The sequence below is a fragment of the Herpailurus yagouaroundi genome, unplaced genomic scaffold (genome assembly GCF_014898765.1).
Source record: "Herpailurus yagouaroundi ecotype Mexico unplaced genomic scaffold, PumYag 67793, whole genome shotgun sequence".
NCBI lineage: Eukaryota > Metazoa > Chordata > Mammalia > Carnivora > Felidae > Herpailurus > Herpailurus yagouaroundi.
In genome coordinates this window covers 10,661,443-10,685,932 of record NW_024420586.1, presented here as the reverse complement: position 1 = coordinate 10,685,932, position 24,490 = coordinate 10,661,443, and the positions used below count along the sequence as shown (strand labels likewise).

The window sequence follows — 24,490 nt, the reverse complement described above, 5'->3', positions numbered from 1 at the left end:
TTTTTTTTTTTTTTTTTTTTTTGCCTGCCAATCAAGGTAATCCCTTCAGGTCTGTTTCACTAGTTAGAGGGTAGTGATGGTACCTTGTCCAGTCTTCCTCCTGTGCTCACATTGAGAGCACATTTATCTTCATTGTCAAAAGAGACTGGCAGACCTACTCAGACGTCTCTCCCTAATTTACTCAGGGAAAAAGTGGAGATGTCCTTCCGTGTATTTATTCTATTTCCTGTGCTTTAATGAAAATGATAGTGCTGTTTTCGTAACTTCTTTTCGCCCCTATAAATAAAACCTTTTAATTAACATAAAAGAACCTAGGGGAGTGTTTGATAAACAACACCTGATTTCAAAATTCTTTTGGAGTTCTACAATGTCTAAATGGTAAAACTTTACATTAAACCTTTAAAAAAATCTCTGATATTTCACTTTCAACGTTTTCTTCTTTATATATTTTTTTAACTACACTTTTGTAACCCCAGTCCTTGTGCTTCCCAGAATTACAAAGATGTATTTACTGTTGTCGTATGTGTAACAGACTAGAACTGTGATTCTTACAACTGAGTGAGCATCACGTTCACCTAAAGGACTTGTTCAGACACAGACTTTTAGGCCCCACCTCATAAGTTCTGATTCAGTAAGTCTGGAGGAAAACCTGAGAATTTTTATTTTGAACACATTGTCAGGTGATGCCAGGGACCAAGTTCCAAAGTGGTTTCAAGGAACCATATTTTGAGAACCACCGATTTGAGATACTGGCAATGAAAGGTGTCTGAGCATATGATGGTTAGGTTCATGGAAACAAAGGGAGGAAAAAAACATAATTTCTGATGAGGATTTTACCTAAATTCTACCAACCATTATTTAGTTTTCTACCTTTTCTTCCGGTGGAAAAATTTTACCACCTTTTCTCCTGTGACTGTTTCCCTGCTTCTAAGCTTGTTTAAAAAAGAATTTATGCAAGCCTACAAAGGAAGAAAGAAATGTTTCTCATCCTGCGTTTTTTGTAGTTGTATGGGTTGTGTGTAACTTGAATGAAATGTAATTGCATTCATTGCATACTGCACAGCATGCTTCTTCATTTCGTGGAGGATTTGAGATGGGCTTAACATAAACTAGAAGAAAGAAGATGTAGATTCCAGGATGACTTCCCTAAACACTTTGAAACTCACTTTTCTCATGTTGAGTATTCTGCAAGGTTTTGTTAAAGAACCACCAAAGTAGCACCTACAGCATGTCTGTCATGGCCCAGAGCAGCACATACGAAGTGATTCATGTTGTCAGAATTGTTTGCAATGCTAAAATTACTGTAGTCAAAATACGGTTTGTATAGACACAGAGCTCATGGTCAGTAATAGCAAAAACAGATTGGAGAATTTTCAACTAAAATTTTCAATGAAATAAATTAAAATCAATGAAGGCAATCATTTAGTATTCAAAACAACTTGGATTTGTCATCATATTGTATACTTTTAAGGTATTATGGGAGTAAATCCAAAAGCATAGGGGGATTGTGTTGAAACATACAAAGGCATTTTATAGCTGAGCTTGTCCATTTTTTGCCCATATCCCCTTACTCTCACTCACTACCCTGCATGTAGGTCCAACTTCCCCCTGCCAGAAACTGTTCTTCTTTATGTAAGGGCTTTTTGTGCTTCCTGAATCCCACCTTTCCCACCTATGTGTCAGGCCTCACTAGGATGAAATTAGCATTCCCCCAACAGCCTTCAACCAGTGAAAGGACTTCTGTAATAAACCCAACTTGTCCAATTATATGGACCTAACTTGGTTGTAGGAGTCAGAGAATATTAGAACCTGTGGTAGGATTTGGGCTGGTGTTAAATGATTTGAGGGAGAAATGATTTGAGGGAGAGTTGAAGAGCTTTGCTTTGGATTGCATGTTGTCACTGCCTGGGAATAACTCTGTGATTGGTAGCTTAATAAATCTGTCCTGGAATGAAGGAATACTAGAGTAAATTTGGCAGTAGAATTGATAAAGAAGCAGCACAGAGTCGTATCAATGGGGACCGGGAAGTGTTTGGGTTTGTGTGGTTTGGACAGTGTTTATATTTTGTATGTATTCTAACATGGCTATGGAATATAGTGGTATTGTTGTCATGGTCCACAATGGTAACAAAGTAGCCTTGCATGATGTCGATATTCTGTGAAACAATTTATCTTCGACCTGAGAAGAGCAAAAAGGTATGGCTGAGTACCAGGTAGCCTCCTTCCTAGCAGAGGCTGCTATTCTCTTTCTGTCGTATGTGTTCAGTTACTGAATAGAACTTTCTTTTGTCAAAATACGGACCTGGATGTAGCATTAAGAAGACTTTTTTATATCAATTATCTTTCGATTTAGACAATGATAATTGCACTGATTTCAATATTACTCATCCATCTGAGTAATTTATAAATGATTTCAATTCTAGAGTATGGGATATTTTTGAACATAGTACTGAAATACTTGTTTCTTGTTTTATATGTGTGTGTGTCTCTCTCTCTGTGTGTGTAGGCATGTGTATACACACATACACACACATTTATATTTGAAAGAAAGAGAGCACACCACAAATACATACCCACATGTAGACTGCTTTGCACACCATTCTGATTAAAGTGCTGTTATGTTCTGATGATATTTTTTTTCTTTCTGACTCCAAATTCTAGCTAAACCTAAATTAATGGAAGTTATTATAGTCACCATTGGATTTATTTTGATTCATCTTCTAATAGGGATCTAACTGGAATCTTGTGGGGAAGAAAGTATATGATAGACAGGAATGCATTTTGGAAGTAAAGCCATTGCCTCACTCACTATTGAGAAAGAGCATTCTTTATTTTTCAGAGAGCTAAGGAAGAGGCCCAGCAAAAAGAAGCAAAAGTGAAACTCCTTACCGAGTCCGTCAATAGTGTCATAGCTGAGGCTCCCCCTGCAGCACGAGAGGCCTTACAGAAGGAACTTGACACTCTAACCACCAACTACCAGTGGCTCTGCACCAGGCTCAATGGAAAATGCAAGACCTTGGAAGTCAGTTGCTTTTCTTGATCTTTATTCATTATGTGTCAGTTTATGGTCATGTATGATGCTCTGCGATTAAGAACGTGAGCACTGGTGTAAGACTACTTAGGCTTGAGCATTTCTATTTCAGGTACTTAGCCTAGTGCTCAGTAAATGTGAGCAGTTCTAATTCTAATTCTTCTTACTACTACCATTATTATTAGGTCACAAAAATCTTACAGGTTTTCTCAAGATTTATAGAAGCTGGTCTTTACTTTTTCATATATTTGAATGTGCATAAGATCGTAAGTATTTTAGAAAGGCATTTCATGGGGAAGTGTACTTTATTATAATTGTTTTTAATATCCGCTATGCCCTATAGAATTCTTCACAGGACATGTTGCCTGGCTCTTTGGGAAGGACATTTTACATTATATTTATTATCATAAGTGCTGCTTTATCTTCTTCACATGTTCCTACCCCTTAGATTATGCTTATCTGGAAATAGTTGATAAATAATTCATGTGTCTCAAATGATTACTGTGTTACTGCATCAAAAATAAATTATGATCCTCCTTGTGAAAATGCTGTTTACTAACAGTAAGGATTGTGCCCAAGGGCAGAAAACTTTACCTAGCACTAAAAGCTGATGCTGCCAGATACTGCTCACTAGCTGGCCTTTAAGTCCTCCTCCCCCACATGAAGTGAGTCATTTCCGTGAATATGGTTGATAAAGAATTTATATATATTCCAACGAAGTGGAGAGGAAATAAAAAGGGACTGGGTGGCTTTATAACTTCAAATAGAAGAGGTCACAAGTGTGATCACAGATGAGAAATAGAGGGATAGTCCAATAGTCTTGGAAATTTTATTATCATAAAAATAAAAGACACCTTTAGAAAACATATCCCAAAATAGATTTCTGAGGGATTAGCATATCTTTTAAATGGACCATATGGCCAACAGGAAGCAAAGAATGATAATGACATAAAGAAATTAAGAACAGAAGAAAATATTTAAATGTTTCATTTAAATATTGTCAGAAAGCGGGGCGCCTGGGTGGCGCAGTCGGTTAGGCGTCCGACTTCAGCCAGGTCACGATCTCGCGGTCCGTGAGTTCGAGCCCCGCGTCGGGCTCTGGGCTGATGGCTCGGAGCCTGGAGCCTGTTTCAAATTCTGTGTCTCCCTCTCTCTCTGCCCCTCCCCCGTTCATGCTCTGTCTCTCTCTATCCCAAAAATAAATAAACGTTGAAGAAAAAAATTTTTAAAAAAAAATAAATATTGTCAGAAAGCAATTTCCTAGATAATAAAAGTGCCTCCCTCATGGAGCATATAGTGAATTAGTTCTGACTTCCGTGAAACTCCATGTCATGCCTTTCCTTCCCTTCCCATTCTTTCTTTTATTTTCTGTAGCGCTCAGACAACAGATTTTGCTTTCTCTCTCTGTCTCTCTATTTGTTTGAGTATGGTGGAACACAGTGTTACAGTAGTTTCAAGTGTAAGCGTAGTGATTCAACAACGCTATACATTGTGCTATGCTCACTACAACTGCGGCTACCATCTGTCACCATATGCTATTATCTAAAGGTTTCCCCTTAATATTGTCTATATTTCCATTTCTGTCTATTGGATTCTGTGTATTTTTCTGAAATCCGTCTTCCATTTCTCAAATGATCTCTTCAACTGACTACTGTATATTTCATCCTTTGATATATAAATATACTCATCTCTATATACACATCATCCTCTATATGTGTGTGTTTATAATTTTCTATTTTTTCAAAACCTTATTTTCCATTTCCTGAGATTTTACTTACTTATTTTGAAGTTTATCTCTTCTTTTATACACTCTTCTGGTTATGCATAATTAATTCTATTCCTTTTGTGAAACAGTTTAAACCTATGCAGTTCTTTTGGTTGAGAAGTCTCTGTGAGTCATGAGCATGAAAGAGTTTTGGTTTCCCAATAACTGTCACCAACCATGTCAAACATCAATTTCTGCCTAGTAGTTGGCTTCCTCATCACTATTGCAGTCTGACACCATGACTTTTGATTCACTTTTAATTATTAAAATTTAGTCTTATTTAAATTTTGATCTCATAGTTTATTAACATCTTCCATTAGTTTAAGCTAATCTCTGGCTTCAGCAAATTATACAGAGGTGGGAGTGAGAAAAACAATGATCGTAGAGTCCCTCCCTTCCAATAAGTTTGTGGGTAGTGATCATATTGTGTTGCTTTAAGGGAGGTTAATGAGGAGAACGTATACTCTTCATATCAGTGTCCTTTTCTTTGCTGGTCACAACTGCTGTACCCTCTCATTAACACCCACAGACACCTGTTATGATGAATATGTTATCACCAGATTTAGTAGGTTATCACCACTGATTTATCTGGCTTGTTCTCTATAGACTTGGTGTGGTCTTTTGGGGATCCATATTCATATAGACTGTGAATCCCCAAAAGGATCTTCTCTGCATTCTTGGTACCTTGGAGTATTCAACACAATTTCAGGCTGACTCTTGCCAGTAGCTTTAAACCACATTCTCTAGATAGTTACTTCCTTTAAGCCCATGTTTCCATGATATCCTGGAGTCTTACTTCCCCACCACATTTCATCTTAGCCTGCAAACACGGACTGATCCCCATCTCCCATAACTGTCAGAAATTAGAAACTTCCAAGAGTTGTCCTTGATTCCTCTTTGGCCATGCCAGAAGCTCAGGAGGGAATGCATACCGACAATCTTTTTCTGAACGTACCCACCCATTTGATGAGTGAAATTATTTTAGATCCTTTAAAGAAAAGGGACTAGATGCGTTTCTCTTAAACACTGCAATAAAAAGTTGAGGGAAAAGGATTGCCTCAGAGGCATGTGGCTGGCTCAGTTGGTAGAGCATGTGACTCTTTATCGGGGTTGTAAGTTCGAGTCCCACGTTGGGTGTAGAGATAACTTTCAAAAAAAAAAAAAAAAAAGAATTGCCTCACTTTCCAGTTCTCCCCCCTGCACATCCTCCATTGCCCCTGCATCAGCGCCCTGTCTTTAGCCACAGCTTATGAAAGCATGTAGCAGAAGTTTCTATTCTAACATAGAATGCAGGGAAGTTAATCCTTTCATTTCTTAAGTATGAGCTCTAGTTGCCAATCTCAAGAAAAATAGATCCTACTGGCAACTTCTCACACCAGGGTAAACTTATTTATTATAAAATTCTTTATAATTGCACTGTCTTTAGATTATAACTTGTGGATTCTACCATTCTGTATAACTAGTGACTGTCTTGAATGGCAGGGAATTTCCTCACACGGCTTGTAATTTTTGTGTATGTTTGAGCTCACCTTTAGTAGGAATTGTTTTACTAGACATCCTTTATCCTCTGGTCCTTAAGAGTTTTTTCCTAATGTTTCTACCAGAGTCTTAGAAATCTTACATTCTACTCTCAGGTGTGATATAAACTTAGGTTGCAGCTTTTTTGTGTGTGAATCCTTATTTTCCAACCAAAATCCAAAGGATTCTCAGCCTCCTTGCTAATTCCTTTTACTCCAGTGGGTAGGGATTTTATAGCTCTTGTTTTCAGGATAGGTGACACACAACTTTATGCTTTTCCATCTCCCTGAAATGCATGAGACCAGTGCCTCTCTTTTCATCCCAAGTTAGTGTTGAATATGCTAGCTTTTATGTCATATATCCTGTTCTGATATTCCAGTATTTTGGTAAGCTCGGCCTCCCCACTTCTCCCTGTGCTTAATTTCCCTCTTTGTTTCTGCTGCATAAGGACTTTCATATTTCATAGTACAGCCATGACCTCAAATATTTTCCTTTATAATTTATCTAGCATTTCAATACTACTGAAGGAGGGAGTGGAGGGATTATCACATCAGCTCAATTCACCATTTTGAATGGAAGTTTCCTTTATTGTTTGTAATCTCTTCAGAGCCAGTGTGAGTTCTGTGATTTCAGAGTAGTTTTAAGTTCCAAACTGTTAACCTTAACAGTTATTCTAAGTGGCTTTTAGCCCTAATTCAGGCTGCAAGACTACATTTTATTTTGCAAAGGTGACCTGTAAAGCCAGTACATTCAGCCTCTCCAGCTGTGCCCTTCAGATACGTTGAGGACACAAGGGGCCATCCATCCTGATGGTTAAATCAGCAAGGTAGTTCATTACCTCAATCTGCACCAAAGTTAATAAGACACATTACCAATCACATCTCCTTATCTTCAAAGCTCTAAAGTACCCTCGGGTATTTAAGGAGATATTTATATTTTCCCACTGGGATCTCTGCCCAGAAGGAAGACAGCCTGTAGTCCAGCAGGAGCTGGAAATGACCCAGATTTAAGATTTCTAGCACCTTTTAAAACAAAATACTTAATTTCACTTTCTATATTAAACTGCCCACAAGATACCAAACAAGTAGTATTGGGTGGCAAGGCAGGTTAAGACTGATACTTTTCATCAATAAGAGAGGGAATGTACCTCCTTCCATCATTTGCATGGATTATAAGCAAAGTGAAAACATGGGAAATCTGATAGAATGTTTGGTTTCTCTTGAAATAAAACTTCCTTCCTTGGCTTTATTTTTAATGGTATTAGGGGGCGGATAGTGGGATGTGGTGATTGCACTACTGTATTTATAGGTTTGCCCAATATTTCCAATCTCAAAGCTAATGGAAAATGACCATTTTTGTATTCTTATCCTCTAGCACATCTTCCTACTTTTTCCCCAACATCTATAACCATAATCCAGAAATTTGCCTTGATTATTTCTTTGCTTAAAAATGTTTTATCACACACATATGAATATCTAAATAACATGTTGCTCAGTTTTGCTTGTTTGGACATTGCAAACAAATCATAACATATAACATTTAGTTTTCTAGGGCTTGCCCATTTTGCCCGACAGTTTTGTGTCTGAGACTCTTCCATGTTGTTCTGTGTGATGAAATTTCCATTTTTACTTCTATGTTCTCTGTTTAAATGTAATACAGTGTATTTATACATTCTCCTGTTAGCAGACACCAAGGCTATTCTAAAAAATGTTGTTTACTACAAAAAATGCTGAAATGAATACTCTCTTAACTGTCTTTGTCGTCTACACAAAGCAGTTCCTCTGAGGATGTGTACCTAACAGTGGAGTTGCTGAATTGTTGCCTATGTGAATATTCACCTTAGTGAGAATGACAAATTGTTTTCCAAAATGGTCATTCCAAATTACACACCCACTGGCAATAAATACAAATTTTTGTTAATGCGTATCTTCTCTTACACTTGAAATTGTTAAACTTCTCACTTGTGTCAGTCAGTCAACATGGCATGCATATCACATTGCAATCTTGAGTTACATTCCCTTGATTACTAATAAGGATGAACATATTTTCATATGTTTATTGGGTATACATGTATCTTTTTCTTTGAAAAGCTGGTTCAGATTTTCCTTTCATTTTCTATTGGGATGTCTGTTCACCTTTAATTGATTTGTTGGCATTCGTTTCTTACTTACCTGTTAGAAATTTTGCAATTGTTTTCTTCAAGTTTGAGGCTGTTTTTCAATGTCTTTATGGTGCCTTTTGATGAATAGAAGGGTTTATTTCTAATGTAATCACATTTATTCATCTCTGTCTTATGGTGTTTTTTTTTTTTTTAACAAAATGTCTTATTTAAGATCTCCTTTTCCATACCCAAAGTCAAAGAATACTTTTTTATGTATTCTGGTTGCAATCCTAGAGTTTTACTTTTTTTTATATATGAGTATGTTTGTTTATTACAGTCATCATTTTTATTTCTTTATTTTTTTTTCAACGTTTATTTATTTTTGGGATAGAGAGAGACAGAGCATGAACGGGGGAGGGGCAGAGAGAGAGGGAGACACAGAATCGGAAACAGGCTCCAGGCTCTGAGCCATCAGCCCAGACCCCGACGCGGGGCTCGAACTCCCGGACCGCGAGATCGTGACCTGGCTGAAGTCGGACGCTTAACCGACTGCGCCACCCAGGCGCCCCACAGTCATCATTTTTAAATACATATCGCAAGCCATTTAAAAATAGTCATAGTCTTGAAATAGTTACTAGTCATATTCCTCTTAATATACCTGAAAGAAATAATTTGAAATAGGGAAGAATATCCATATCCCCTGATGATGCTCACCTCAAATTTATAATAGCGAATAAAACTAAAAATAGTCTAACTACCCAAAAAGTGTTGATTGTTAAGAAAACAAAAGTATAGCCACTTTAATGAAATTTAAATTTTCATTAAAAATGTCTTCTTCGTAATATGGAAAAATTGTATGGTGTAAGGTTTCAAGAGCACTATAACTAAATATGTACTTTAATGTTAACTATCAAATTACTTACATGTGATAAAGTTTAAAGGAGGTCACAGAAAAGTGGTCATGGTTAATGTTTTGAGATGTTAGATTTGTATATGCATTTTTAGGTATTCTTTTATTTCTTTTATTTTCCATACTCTGTTGTTGATGAATCATGTTTCTATTTAGAAAAAGTAAATCACTGACCATGTAATTAATTTTTGTAATAGAAGGTTTCCTTAATGATTAGTAATTATAAACATATTAGATGATCAGCATGACCAGGGTGAATGATGTGAAATAAACATGTTCTATTTTCAGAGTTTTACAAATGGAAATTCCAAAGTGTCAAGTCACTTTTGTATGAAGTATTTCATCTGTGCTATGTATTTCTTTCTTAGGAAGTTTGGGCGTGCTGGCACGAATTATTGTCATACTTGGAGAAGGCAAACAAGTGGCTAAATGAAGTAGAATTCAAACTTAAAACCACGGAAAATATTCCTAGTGGAGCTGAGGAAATCTCTGAGGTGCTGGATGTAAGTGGTGAATTAATCTAGACGATCATAATTGATATGCACTGGACGCCCAGTACCAAGTAGAAAGTACAGAGCATACTTGCTAATGCCTCCCCGCACCCCACACTGGCACTTTGGGTGAAGCCTTTGTGTCTTCTAGAAACCTTCAAGGTTTTAAAGAGGCTTTAAATACCTCTTCCAAAGGACATCTGTCTTTTTCTGAATTATGAGGTTCTCTGTTGCCACTTTTCTTTACTGCGTCAATCTTCCACATCCAGACCTGCAAAGACAGTTTGAATGCACAGGCTTCCTCCTTTGCAGTAGAGCTAAATGGAACGATAATATAAAACGTTATTTCCAGTGTAAAAGCTACACTTACTGCATTGAAATATACTTTTATTATTTTTTGAGCCATACTTTTAAATTATTTAAAAGCATGAATTTGTACCTTACACAATGTTGTGAAGTATCAAATGGGCATGCTCTGATATTAGAAATATATCCTTAAAATGTACTACGTTTTCTGTACTACAGAATCTTAGTACCCTCTCAAGTTTTATTTTGAAGACCTTTCAAAAGTAAAATTTAAAGGAATTTGCATGTATAAACTTTGATTTATGTGAACTTCGAACAATAATTTATGTTCTGTCCATCTTATTGTACTTTTGGTTACCCTTCATATATAATGAATATGTAGTTTAGCTGTGTGGTTTTATATAGGCCCATTTGCAACGCAGTCCCTGTGTAAATATGCTAAAGTGAGGTACATAAATTAAGATGGGAAGAAAATTGGAAAAAATGATTCCTTAGATAGCATTGAGACTCTGGAATGTTAGAACAGAAACCTAAACATCATATATCCAACTTACTGCTTTCCTCAAGAGAATTGTAGAACCTGAAGAGGGATCGGAGAACAATGCGAGTGGTCAGAAATGGACCCTAATGTTGGTCCTGCCCTCTTCAGAGGTGTGAACTGATGAAGCATTCCTTGTCAATCAGCCATGTGATGCATCTTCCATAAAAGAGGCAGCGCACACAGTGCATTAGTAGAAGCATGGTGGCCAGAGCAGGGGGTGTGATGATGCAGTTATCCTATTAAATTATCAGATGGAAGGACTTCATCCTTTTCTTTCTTGCCTTTCAGTCCAAGGATGGCTGCTCCACCTAAAAGCTGGGTGTGTGTGAAAAGTATGAAGGGCAAAGGGATTTTTTTCTAAATGTTACAACTTTTTTTTTCTTTTTTTAATTTGGGAAGGGAAACTGCTCTTGAATTTCTACCTGTGTATATTGTCAGAATCATGTCAGTTAGCCATCACTAGCTATAAAAGACGTTGAGAAATTGAGTATTTTGTCTTTCCAGGTGTAAAAGTAGAGGACATCACAGAAGAAGGTGGTTGTGAATAAGTTTTAAGTACCCCAGCCCACAGTCCTGCCACAAGCCCATGAAGATATACCTGCGAAAACATCCTATGTTTTAATAACAATGATCTTTGATGTTTGATTATCCCAATTACGTATTGGTTGAAATTGCTTTTAACTTAATGATCTGTAAATAAGAAGATACTAAGCATTTTGTGTTAATTCAATATATTTAGAGAAAGAAGGGAAATGGTAATTATTGCAAATGTGTTTCAGTCACTTGAAAATTTGATGCAACATTCAGAGGATAACCCGAATCAGATTCGCATATTGGCACAGACCCTAACAGATGGTGGAGTCATGGATGAACTGATCAATGAGGAACTTGAGACGTTTAATTCTCGTTGGAGAGAACTACATGAAGAGGTATGACGAGAAGAGTGAAAAATCTTTTCAAATGGTTTCCATCTCTGATAAAATGAAGAGTACTTTCAATATTAGCTCAGCTTCCAGGTTTAAGAAATTGTCACGTGCTAAACATGAGTAAATTATTTACATGCACTCTTTAGTATTTTATCTTACAGACACATTATAAACTATGGGTTTAACAGGAAACTGAGACGTGCCAAATATAGTAATGTGCTCAAGTTCACAAACAGACAAGTTAGTCTAGTGTTCTATGTCAGATCTTAACTGACCACAGAATTCTTTTCCCTTCCCAAGGTTACCCAGCATGTGTAGGTACCCCTGTCCCTTTCTCCCTCTCCCCTGACCTTCCTCCCTCTCTGTCCACCTTTCTCAATGCATGCACACACATGTTATTGTCATGTGTGATGGGTTAGTAGTGCGTGTGATCCTATTACTACTCTAGAAATAGTTAATTCTTCCCAAGTACTATTAAAGAGTTTTAACTTATATATAACAGAGGAATTTTCATACTTAAAATTGATGGTGTGTGGTTTTTTTTTAATTTTTAAATCAAAATTAGGAGAAAATAACCTATTACTCCCAATCAAATAGTGTTTTGTGTACACTCTCCTAAATCAAGAATGGATTGTCAACAAGAAAAACTTAGGTCATAATGAAGTTTAGTTTTATATCCACTTACTAAGTATGTCTATAACATGTGAGACCATGTTCTAAGGTTAAGTAATAAGTCGGGAAAGTTCTTCTTCTTCATTACTTATAGACACTGAGTAGTTACACAAAAAGCCACTGATCTCTTAGTGTGTTCGGGACATTAAAACAAATAGCATCCCAGGGGCGCCTGGGTGGCGCGGTCGGTTAAGCGTCTGACTTCAGCCAGGTCATGATCTCGCGGTCCGTGAGTTTGAGCCCCGCGTCGGGCTCTGGGCTGATGGCTCAGAGCCTGGAGCCTGTTTCCGATTCTGTGTCTCCCTCTCTCTCTGCCCCTCGCCCGTTCTTGCTCTGTCTCTCTCTGTCCCAAAAATAAATAAACGTTGAAAAAAAAATTAAAAAAAAAAATAAAACAAATAGTATCCTTATAAGATGCAAAAAGGTGTGTTTAAAATGTTAATCGCAGAGGGTTAGAGAACCCAGAAAAAGGGTGCACACCTGTGTGGGTCGGCATTGGAAGGCGTTTGGCGTACCTTTCCTAGAGAAAATTCACTGTAAATGACATTTTAAAAGTAGAGTAGGAGATTGCCAAATGGGCAAGTGTAAGAGGGTGATTCCAGATGGGTAGACATACACGTTCAAACACTTGGAAATATGAGGGGGGTTATATATGCACATCTGCAAAACGTTTGGTTTTGTTGGAGCATAAGGTACAGGTGGAGGAGCGTCTGAAGGCAGTATTGAACAAGTAGGCAGGAGCAGGGCTGCTGACAGAGATCTCTGCTTCTCAAACAGTCTGGTCTATAACCATGCACTCAGGAAACAACTGAAGGGTTTAAAATGTAAGGGGGAAGGAGAAGAGAGGTGCCTCATTCAGATCACATTACCCCCACAGAGGCTATGGAGGGTACGTGGTATAAGAGATAGGGGGATGGCAGGTAGTGAGACCAAGGAACTAGTGATATTTTTAGCTCAGTTGAAGGCAAGGGCAGTAGTGACAGGTACAGTGAAAATGAAACATCTAGGAGACCATCTAGGTTTCTGATTCAGATGACTGGGTATCTCTTATTTTTCATAAACAAGATGGAGAAAATAAGAAAAAAGAAAGCAAGTTTGGAGGTGAAAAATCACATGTCACTTTTTATCTCCATTGATCCTGAAGTGCCTGCTTAAGTTTGATACCAACTAAAAGCAATCCCTGAGTCAAGGACTTGGGCGCTGGTAGTCAGTTTGGAAGATAATACCAAGAAGGACAAGTGAGGGAGTGGGGGGGAATGGCGGAATGAAAGCTTGGAAGGTTGATGAAGGGTACTTTTATCTGTGAGTTTCCACTGTAAGTGACAGGGTAGTCCAACTGGAAGCTTTATGGAAATCATGTAGAACACCAGTGCTCCAGAACATGCTCAGAATTGTCCCCCTGAGCTCATGGAAATTCGAGTGTTTATTCACCAATTTCCCTCTCTTTTTGTTGGAGGATTGCCCTCAGGTGCTTAAAATCCCAACACTTCTGGGCTGTTGAGGGCAGTCAAAGTATGAAGCGTGTGTGCTTACAGGGAGAATGTTATAGTGCTAGCAGAAACTGGCCACCATAGCTTCAGGTGAACTCAGAGCCATTGAGGGTAAGGGGTTATGTGGTAGGGTATCAACGAAGTTGACTAGTACCAACAAGGTGTCTAGGTGGGGATATTCTGTAAGTCACTAAAAGAGAGATCCATCCATACGTCTGGAGTTAGAGTGATCCACACTAGTTTTACAGATGTAGGATTTACCAGGCCACGTGCTAGTTAAAACTGTAAAGTTCATGGCATCACCCCAGGTAAGCCAAAAGAAAATGAATCACGGACAGTATTTAGGCATTATACATAAAATTAAGGGTTAGGAAATGGTGTTGACAAAGGCAACAAGAATGAACGGTCACGGAGGTATAAGGAGACTCAAGTTGAAAGCAGGGTGCTTAAGAGGTACCAGTTTATTAAGACAAGGCATGAAAAAATTGTCAAATACAATAGAGGGGCCTGGTAAGGTGAAGACACAATTGGGCAAAAAGGACATAACTTACGACATTTACCACAACACTTCTGATGGAGTTTCCCTGGGGACAGTGATAACAATGCCGAGGCATTACAGAAGACATTGGGGAAGAGGAGGGGGAAGGCAAGTTTGCACCATTGGCTACAGAGGGAAAGAAAGATCCTAAGGGGGATGGTATCCCCCTAAGCTACGATCCTATGTTAGGAAAGTATGCAGGAAACCTTTGGTTATTTCAGTGGGGGAGAAGTTTGATCACGTTTGTAAATTGGAAAGAAGTCTGGAATAGGAGAACCCCTGGATCTCACAGAGGGGTAGGTGACGGTGGGGCAGATGAGTGTGAAGGTCGCTTGCAGGGATCTTCTGAATGGTTTTGAATCCTGCCACTTTCTTTCTTGAGTAGTTTAGTCAGCCTTTATCTATATCAGTACAAAGGGTTGGAAAGGGGATTGCAAACAGTCCCTTGGCCTTTCACTCTTGTTGCTCTGTTACTGGATGTAAATAAGAGGAGTTACTCATAGGTGGTAACTAATTCAAAGTTCATTTAAATTTGGAGTTTGATGCAGAGTTGGAGTGTGCTTTTATTTATATTTGAATGTTAGTGTCAAGTCAGAAATCGTGTTTCAAGCAAAAAAATCAAAAGTCATGTTGTAAAAACCAACCCTGGCTAAGCTGTGAAAAGGCCCAAATTGTAATCATTAACAGTGTGCAGTCTATCTATTCTATCCTTAGGGACAGATCATTCTCTGACCCGACCTTGGCATCAGGCTCATTTATGTAATATTCTTGCATATCTTGAGTAACACAAAAATGACTTCTGTTTGACCTGTATCGCAAAGGTCTTTGGTGCAGAACCAGGCATTTTCCCCAAATGAATAAAAATTCACCTCAGAAACAAACCTTGTTTGAACACCTACTCTGCTGTATCCAAACTGAGTTGTTAAATCACTGAATATTGAATCACAAAAACTTCGGTTGCGCTAGTCCCTTTCTCGGTATTAGGGTTAGACAGGTCACAGAAACAACACAGTAACTTGAACGGGGAAGGTTTAATACAAGTAACTATAAACTATCTGCTGGGAATTAATTTTTAAGAGAAAACAGAAGACAACTCAAAAAGAATACCCTAAGGTGGAGGCATAGTACCCAAGGAAGGAACTGATGAGGAAAGCGAGGAGCTCTACACAAGACTGGGATTCAAACCTGTTTGGCAAGAGTGTGACTCCAGCCCATGAGACTGCAAAGAAATTGTCTGGGCTGACCCCACCAGAGCTAGTACATAGTCAGTGGGCTGAAGCCTGTGTCAACAGAATCTTGGAGTGCAGTGCGGATAAAATTCACGGGGAAGTAGCCTGTGGGGGATGCCCTTGAATTGCTGGGAGGCCGGAGGGTGTGCCTGTTGCGTTTGCTAGGAAACTACCTGTGGCCAATGCTATTGAACTTAGGGAAACCAGCTTGGACGGCAGGAAGCTGCCTATGGATTTGCCACCCATGATGAACCTGCTACTGGGGCACGTGCAGAGCTTGTCAGAAGGCATCAGTAGAGGGTAATGCTGAAATTTCTGGGAGGGAGAGTTGGGAACAGAGGAGTTAAGCTTCGCTAGGTATCCTATGGGTCAACACAGAGCCACGGAAGCAAAAGAGAAGTGAAACAGAAAAGTCTTTACTTCCCCCAGTGTTACTCCAGTGCCCTCTACTGACAAAGTTTAGCATCATTCCAGTCGGCAAAAGAGAAACACTCTAGTATCACAACCAATTGTTTAGAGGCGGTGAGTTGATAACTGGCACATCCCTGTATAACTCATCAGCTATGTGACCTTGGGTAATTTTTTCAAGTTTCCATTTTCTCGTCTCTGATAACATCGCCTGTTTCATAGGGATCTCCTGAGCAAAATACAAAATACTGTGTGGAAAGTGCTTACTATAGCACTAAGAGCATAGTATGTATTCAATAAATGAATGCTGTTTTATTTTTACTAGGTTGTTTGCTATAGTACCTATCCTCAAAGCAATGTGTGTGGATTCTTTTGTGTTTGTGTGTATGTGTGTGCATCCCACCAAGGTCAGGGGTAAACAAAGAAATACATATATTCCAATATGAAAAACAGTGAAATGCACATACTTTCATTGCTTAGATAAATGCGGAACACTGATAAAAGGATTTTTTATCATACCCTAAGTCTTAAAATTGGAAAGTCTTTACTTATGCCCCAATAGTCTATCAGGCATAATGTTGTAAAAATAAGTAAGTTGAAATTAACTTAAAACCGGTATCGGTCCTACCTATGCTAATATGAGATATCTAACCAATAATAACCTGAAAGTAATTTGGCAGTCAGAAAAAGACAAGTTTGGTGCTTTAGAAAAAAACAAACAAACATATGTTGGAGATAATATTCTTCTCAAATTCCTTTGTGCTAGTCTTTAATCTGCTGCGCCTTTAAAGATATGATGTTGAGTTAAAATGATGGGTAGTGACAGAGTTTTCCTCTTTCTCAGAGTATAAGCTGGGTTCTTTGGGCATTTCCAAACTACTTAGGTAATAGAGAAATACCTAATAATTTATTAGTTAAATTAATCATTTGGGTGTTCCCACTGAATATTTAGTTGAGAAGACTCATGTTTGGTTCAGTGTAGAAAGAACCTTGGGATAAATTATCCAAGGGGCTGAGGAGATAAAATGATTACAGTAATAGTTTTTAAATTGATTTCTTGTATTTTCCAAAACCATCTATACAGTGTGTTGGATTGTTATAGTGAAAAATTCTAAATTTAAGCCATAATTTTCTTGTTTTTGTTGTTGTTGTTGTTGGCTAAAGAAAAATGGTTTTTCCATTAATAAACAAAGTGCCCTTTGAAGATGAGCCTTAGCCCATTTTCTTCTCAATTAAATGCCCATGTCAGAGGTTTGTGGGTTTTTTTATATTGCCCACCTAATGTTTCTTATAGCTGCAATTATGCAGAGCAAAGGAAACATTCAGTTGCCTGTTAAATCAATCAAACAGCCAGAGTTTTTATTGCCTATGAATATTTAAGAGATATGCTAGATCCCGTTCCTAATTTGAGAGTGTGAGTTTGCATTCAGATAAGTAATAAATTATTTCCATTCCTTGAAAAGGCATCATTCACTCTTCATAATCATATGGCACTAAATTTTCTACTCGTAGTAATGATTTGGAAGATGGTTAGCAAGCCAAGAAACAGCTCCAAAAATCAGACCAAATCATCTGATTTTTACAACTTATTACAGACTAACGGAGCTACAGAAGATTTGTTAGTGATACAGCAAAATACATAATAAGAGCAATAATAATCTAATGGTTACAAAGGACCAGTCACTGCTCTAAGTGTTCAGCATGCATTTTTTCATTTGTTGGCGCAATAGCCATATGTTTTAAAGTCCTGTACAACCTCTTGTATAGAAATGGAAATGGTATCAGAGGCCACGGAGATAGTAAGAGGCTATCAAGCATTTAGACCCAAGTCTCTTTGCACTTGGAGCCTGGGCACATGACCATTTGACCGTAGTACCTCCAGTCACAATGATCTTTTCCTTATATTAACAGTAAAAGCTGCCTGTGAGAAGTGAATATTGCAGTTCACTGGTTTGCCGATTTCTAAGGAAAGCTTATAGCATGAGCTTAAAAGTATTAGGGATGACTAAAAGAAATCATCTTAGAGTCCTAAATCTTAAAATCACACATTTAGAAGTCGAAAGTCTTTGCCACTTCTCTTGATTAGTCATTGTTTCATCCTTCTTGTGAATTATTAACAGCCCAACTTCTGTCCCTTTCAAAGTCATCTGTAAATGCTTTCACCTGGCATTAAATAACAGAGTAAAAGAGAAGAGCAAAATCTGAGTTCGTTAATTCTGCTTTAATAGTAATTTTAATGATAAGCAGCTTGAGGGACCAATTAATTGTCCCAGGTAATTTTGACTTTCAATTGTTCACTCACTGTCACATCTACGTTAGCACGCATAGACCTAGTAGACACATATTGATTGAAGAAAAACTGTAAAGCAGTCCAGAAAAATAACTGACAGCGTATCAGTCATGAGGCCGACATTTTTATTGGAAAGCCATTTGTCTAATGCTTTATGATTTTTCAATATGTTTACTTCTTAGAAAATATCAACCAATGATAATAGTAATAGCTAATATTTATTGAGTGTTTTTTCATGTCATTCTTTGTGCTAAACAATGATAAACAGTATAAAACTTAATTCCCACATTAGTTTTATGAGGTAGATTTGATCAGCTTACTTCACAGATGTTGAAGTGAAGCGAACTTCCGTTTCCATGGATGAAGCAGACGAAGTATTCTAAAATGCCTCCTGCAAGACATCAAGATACTGGGAAATTTCCAATAAATACACTTTCACATGTTTTTTTTTTTTTCTCCTGCAAGGAAGGATAAGTTTGCCTTTACGGGAGAGGGAAAAAAAAATAGACGAAACTGAAGCCATAGAAGTTAGGCAACTATGAGGACTGGCCGTAGCGTTACCCTGGTGTTAAAAACTAGCAACCCATATTTTTGGCAAGCTGGGGCAAAATTCTCTTTGTTAGAAGAGAAAGATGAGTTTCAGGCTCAAGCCACACTGGGGAGCTGAAAAGAGAACCTATACAAGCCTGCTTAAAATTGCTCAGTAAATATTATCTATTACGTCTTCAGTGAAATGATGGGCAGGGGTATTCTGTCTTGTGGCACAAGGTAACAATATAAAAGTAGATCCATTTCTCTTCCTACTGAGTCTAGAAGTTATAATAAAAATAGTTATATTCATCTCATCTTAAAATTTGTAAATGTGTGCCTGTTCTGTGACGATCTGTTATTTCAGTGTGTATTATCAATAAGGGTCAAAGAATTGCCTAAACAAGAGACTAAGTGGCTCTAGGTTGGTAGCACCCTAGGATTTGCCCTTAGTATTCCTACAGATTAAATTTGGTGAAATTGGAGCTCACAATAAAAATAACGCACAAGCAAGGGGCGCCCTGGTGGCTCAGGCAGTTAAGCGTCCCACTTCGGCTAAGGTCATGATCTTGTGGTTTGTGAGTTCCAGCCCCGCATCACGCTCTGTGCTGACAGCTCGGAGCTTGGAGCCTGCTTTGGATTCTGTGTCTCCCTCTCTCCGCTCCTCCCCTTCTCAAGATCTCTCTCAAAAATAAAAAACAAACAACAAAAACAAACAAAAATAACCCCCAAGACTTCATGAGGCAAAATCATTGCATAGAACATAGAGCTAATTTAGACCACATCCTCTATAATGTCACATATTAGAATTACCAGATTATTAGTACTAAAGAAGCAGATAAAATATTTAAGGTATAAATGATATTAGTATTAAGTACATGAAAAAATTGACAAGATTTGAAAAGATCCAAATAAACCTCCTGAAATTAAAATTAACATGCTAAAACTTCATAAGGATATGTCTAACATTTTTTAAACAGTTGAAGAAAAATTAAGAGGAAATTGAAAAATAATATACAGAGTTTAGAACCAAAAATTAAGGAGGTAGAAAATATGAACAGGAAGACAAAATATCTTTGGGGGCAGATGATGAACATTTAACTTATGTCTAATGGGAGATTCTGAAGAAGAGAATAAAATAATGAATGGATTTGGTAGAATATGTGAAGCATGTTGAAGAAGAATTTCCAGAGCCAGTGACTAAATCCACTTAACCAGAAGGCACAATGTACGACAGGCAGAATAAATAGAAATCTACTCTTAGACATATCACATTGAAACTGCAGAATTCCAAAGACAAATTATGTATTAGCAACCAGAGAGGTAAGACAGATCACCTATGAAGGAATGAATCTTAGACTGACATTAGACATTTTTTATTGAAGTATAATTGGCATATAACATAAGTTTCAGGAATATATCATAATGACTTTATATTATATACCCTGTGATCAGCACATATCTTGTTACCATCCATTACCATGCAAACTTACTTTTTTTCTTGTGATGCAAACTTTTAGGATTTTTTCTCTTAGAAACTTTCACAAATGCACCACAATATCACTGACTGTAGTCAACATGTATATTATAACCTCCTGACTTACTTATTTTATAACTGCAGGTTTGTAGCTCTTGAACTCCCTTTGCCCACTTTGGTCACCCCCACCTTGCCTCTCCTCTGGCAACCACTTTTATGTTCTATGTATCTATGAGTTTTGTTTTGTTGTATTTCATTTTTTTTTTTTTTTTTAGATTCTACATGCAAGTGAAATCACATGATATTTGTGTTTCTCTGTGTGACTTACTTCATTTAGTGTAATATAGACCCATGGTCCATCTATATTGTTGCAAATGGCAAGATTTCATTCTTTTTAAAAAAATTTTAATGTTTACTAGCTTTTGAAAGAGAGAGAGAGGGAAGGAGAGAGGGCGGTGGGTGGAGCAGGGAGGGAGAGTGACTGAGCCAGGTAAGGGCAGAGAGAGAGGAATACAGAATCCAAAGCAGGCTCCGTACATTCAGTGCAATGCCCGACATGGGACTCAAACCCACAAACTGTGAGATCATGACCTGAGCTGAAATTGGATGCTCAACTGACTCAGCCACCTAGGCACGCCTAGATTTCATTTCTTTTTTATGGCTGAGTAGTATTCCATTATCTGTCCGTCTGTCTGTCTCAGTCAAATTCCATTATGAATTAGATCACATTTTCTTCCATTCTTCCATCATTGGGCACTTAAATTGTTTACATATCTTGGATATTATAAATAATACTGCAGTGAACATAGAGGTGTGTATATCTTTTTGAATTTGTGTTTTCATTTTCTTTGGTTAAATACCCAGAGTTGGATATGCCGGATCGTATGGTAGTTCTATTTTTAATTTTTTGAGGATCTGCCATACTGTTTTCCAGAGTCTCTCACCAAATTTACTTTCCCACCAATGGTGTACAGGGGTTTCCTCACCAACACTTGTTATTTCTTGTTTTTGTTTTTGTTTTTCTTTTTTTGATAATAGCCATTCTCACAGGTATCAGGTGACATCTCATTGTGGTTTTCATTTACATTTCCCTTTTGATTAGTGATGTTGAACATTTATCTTTTCATGTGACTGTTGGCTACTTGTGTATCTTCTTTGGAAAAATGTTTATAGTGATAATCTGCCCCTTTTTTGTTCACATTGGTTTTTGTGTTTTTTGCTTGTTTGTTTGTTTTTCTTTTTTTTCCTTTTTTTTTTGCTGTTTTGTATGAGTCCTTTATATATTTAGGATATTAACCTCTTATCAGATAGACGATTTGCAAGTATTTTCCTTCATTTAGTATGTTGTCATTTCCTTATTTGTTGATTTGTTTTCCTGTGCAGAAGCTTTTTAGTTTGATGGAGTCCTGCTTGTTTGTTTTAGCTTTGGGTGTCTTTGCTTTTGGAGTCAAATCCAAAAAATCATCACCAAGATTGATGTCAAGGAGCTTACCATTTGTTTTTTCTAGGAGTTTTATGGATTCATGTCTTACAATAAAGTCTTTAATTCACTTTAAGCTAATTTTTGTGTATGGTGTAAGATAGCGTCCAGTTTCTTTCTTTTTTCTTCTTTTCTGCATGTGGCTATCCAGTGTTCATAACACCATTTGTTGAAGAATGTCTTTTCCACAATTGTTTATTCTTGCCTCCTTTGTTGTAAGTTAATTGACCATATATGTGTGAGTTTATTACTGGGCTCTCGATTCTGTACCATTGATTTATGTGTTTACTCTTATGCACAAGCCATCCTCTATTGATTACTATAGCTTTGTAATATACAGTGTGATGCCTCCAGCTTTCTTCTTTTTCTAGGTCTTTGGCTGTTTGGGGTCTTCTGTGGTTCGATAGAAGTTTTAGAATTGTTTGTTCTGGTTCTGTGAAAAATGCAGTTGGAATTTAGATGGGGATTATGCTGAATCTGTAGATTGTTTTGGGTAATATGGACATTTTAACGATATTAATTTTCCAATCCATGAGCATGGAATGTCTTTTCATTTATTTGTGTCTTCTTCAATTTATTTCATCAGTGTCTTGCCAGCTTTCAGTCTATGCAGGTCTTTTGCCTCCTTGGTAAATACTCCTAAGTGCTTTGCTTTTTTTGATGTAATTGTAAATAGGATTGTTTTATTCTCTTTTTGAAAGTTCATTTTTTGTGTATAGAATTGCAGCATATTTGTACGCATTGATTTTATATCATGCAACTTTGCCGAATTCATTTTTTTAGTTCTGACATTTTTTGGTGGAGTTTTTAGGGTTTATATATATATATATATATATATATATATATATATATACATATATATAGTACTATGTAATCTGCAAATAGTGATTTTTCCTTCTTTGTTTCCAACTTGGATGATTTTTATTTCCTTTTCTTGCCTAATTACTTGGATCTGGCTAACATGTCCAATACTATGTTGAATAAAAGTAGCAAGAGAGAGAATCCTTGTCTCTTCATCTTAGAGGGAAAGCTTTCACCTTTTTACCATTGAGTACGATGTTAGCTGTGGGCTTATTACATGTGGCCTTTATTATGTTGAGGTATGTTCCCTATATACCCACTTTGTTGAGAGTTATTATCAAGAATGGAAGTCGAATTGTGCCAAACATTTTTGTATTTATTGAAGCTATTATATAATTTTTATCCTTCATTTTGTTAATGTGGTATATCACATTGATTGATTTATGAATGTTGATCCACACTTGCATCCCCGGAATATATCCCAGTTGATCATAGTAGGATCCTTTTTTTTTTTTTTTAATGTTTATTGATTTTGAGAGAGAGCGAGACTGAGGGAGTGTGAGAGCATACGTGCACAAGTGGAGGAGAGGCAGAGAGAGGCAGAGAGAGAATCCCAAGCAGGTTCTGTGCTGTCAGCCCAGAGCCCAACGAGGGGCTCAATCTCAGCACCTGAGCCAAAATCAAGAGTCAGAAGCTTAACTGACCTGAGTCACCCAAGCTTCCTGGTGTATGATCCTTTTAATGTTTTTTTTGAATTCAATTTCCTAATATTTTATTAAAGAATTTTGCATCTTTGTTCATCAGCCATATTGGCCCGTGATTTTCTTTTCTTTTCCTTCTTTTCCTTCCCTTCCCTTTCCTTTCCTTTCCTTTCCTTTTCTTTTCTTTTCTTTTGTGGTGTTCTTACTGGGTTTAGTATCACGGTAAAGCTGGCTTTGTGAAATGTATTCAGAAGCATTCCCTCCTCTTCAGTTTTTTGAAAGAGTTGGACTACACTTTTGTGTTAGGAGGTTTTTGATTACTGATTCAGTTTTCTTACTAATAACCAGTCTATTCAGATTTTCTATTTCTTTATGGTTCAGTATTGGAAGATTGTGTGTTTCTAGGAATGTATCCTTTGTTGTAGGTTGATTAAATTGTTCATAGTAGTTTCTTAGGATCCTTTGTATTTCTGTGGTGTCAGTTGTAACTTCTCCCCCTTTATTTCTGATTTTACTTATTTGAACCTTTGTCTTTTCTTGGTGTATCTAGTTAAGCATTTGTCAGTTTTGTTTATTTTTGCAAAGAATCATATCTTCGGTTTATTGATTTTTTTGTTGTTTTTTTACTGTTTCATTTGTTTTCAACCTAATTTTTATTATTTCCTTCTTCTAACTTTTGGCTTTCTTTGTTCTTTTTCTAGTTCTTTGAAAGGTGAAGTTAGATTTTTTATTGAGATATATGTTATTTCTTGAGGTGTGCTTATATCACTGTGAACTTCCATCTTAGAATTGCTTTTACTGCACCCCATAGATTTTATATGTTGTTTTTCTATATATGTGTCTTTTGGATATAAGCCTCATTGTTTTTCAAAGGTAGATGCTTTGGGGGCTAATCTGTCTGTTGTAGGTCCAAGGGTTGGGGTGCCTGATGTGGGGCTTGAACCCCTCATGCCTCAGGAGAAACTCTAGAATTGTGAGATCCATCCCAACTTGGAGCCACTGCACCTTGAGCGGTGTTTTTTGGTGAGATGATGTTTCTATTTCTCCTGATCATGTTGATGTGACCCTTTTATTGTGGACTGTAAAGCAGCTATTCAACTAGTGCTCAGGTCTTTTATAAACGGAATTATTTTATATGTAGCTGTAGATGATGTGCATCCATGGCAGGAGGTGAGTTATACAGAAAATAATTTTTAAGCTTTATGCTCTCTTTTCTTTATATATTCACTCATTTTGATATGTTATGCAGGGTTGTGGCTTTGACTACCCCTGTGCATGTTAATAATT

The 24,490-nt window shown here is 37.2% G+C and overlaps 1 protein-coding gene across 1 annotated transcript in view; it reads left to right on the top strand.

Moving 5' to 3' along the window:
- DMD (dystrophin) overlaps positions 1-24,490 on the top strand; it is a 2,039,083-nt gene that overhangs the window by 738,447 nt on the left and 1,276,146 nt on the right. The window contains exons 27-29 of the mRNA XM_040468816.1: positions 2,840-3,022; positions 9,694-9,828; positions 11,443-11,592. Of these exons, the coding sequence (XP_040324750.1) occupies positions 2,840-3,022; positions 9,694-9,828; positions 11,443-11,592 (468 nt within the window). The remainder of the gene's footprint in view (positions 1-2,839; positions 3,023-9,693; positions 9,829-11,442; positions 11,593-24,490) is intronic.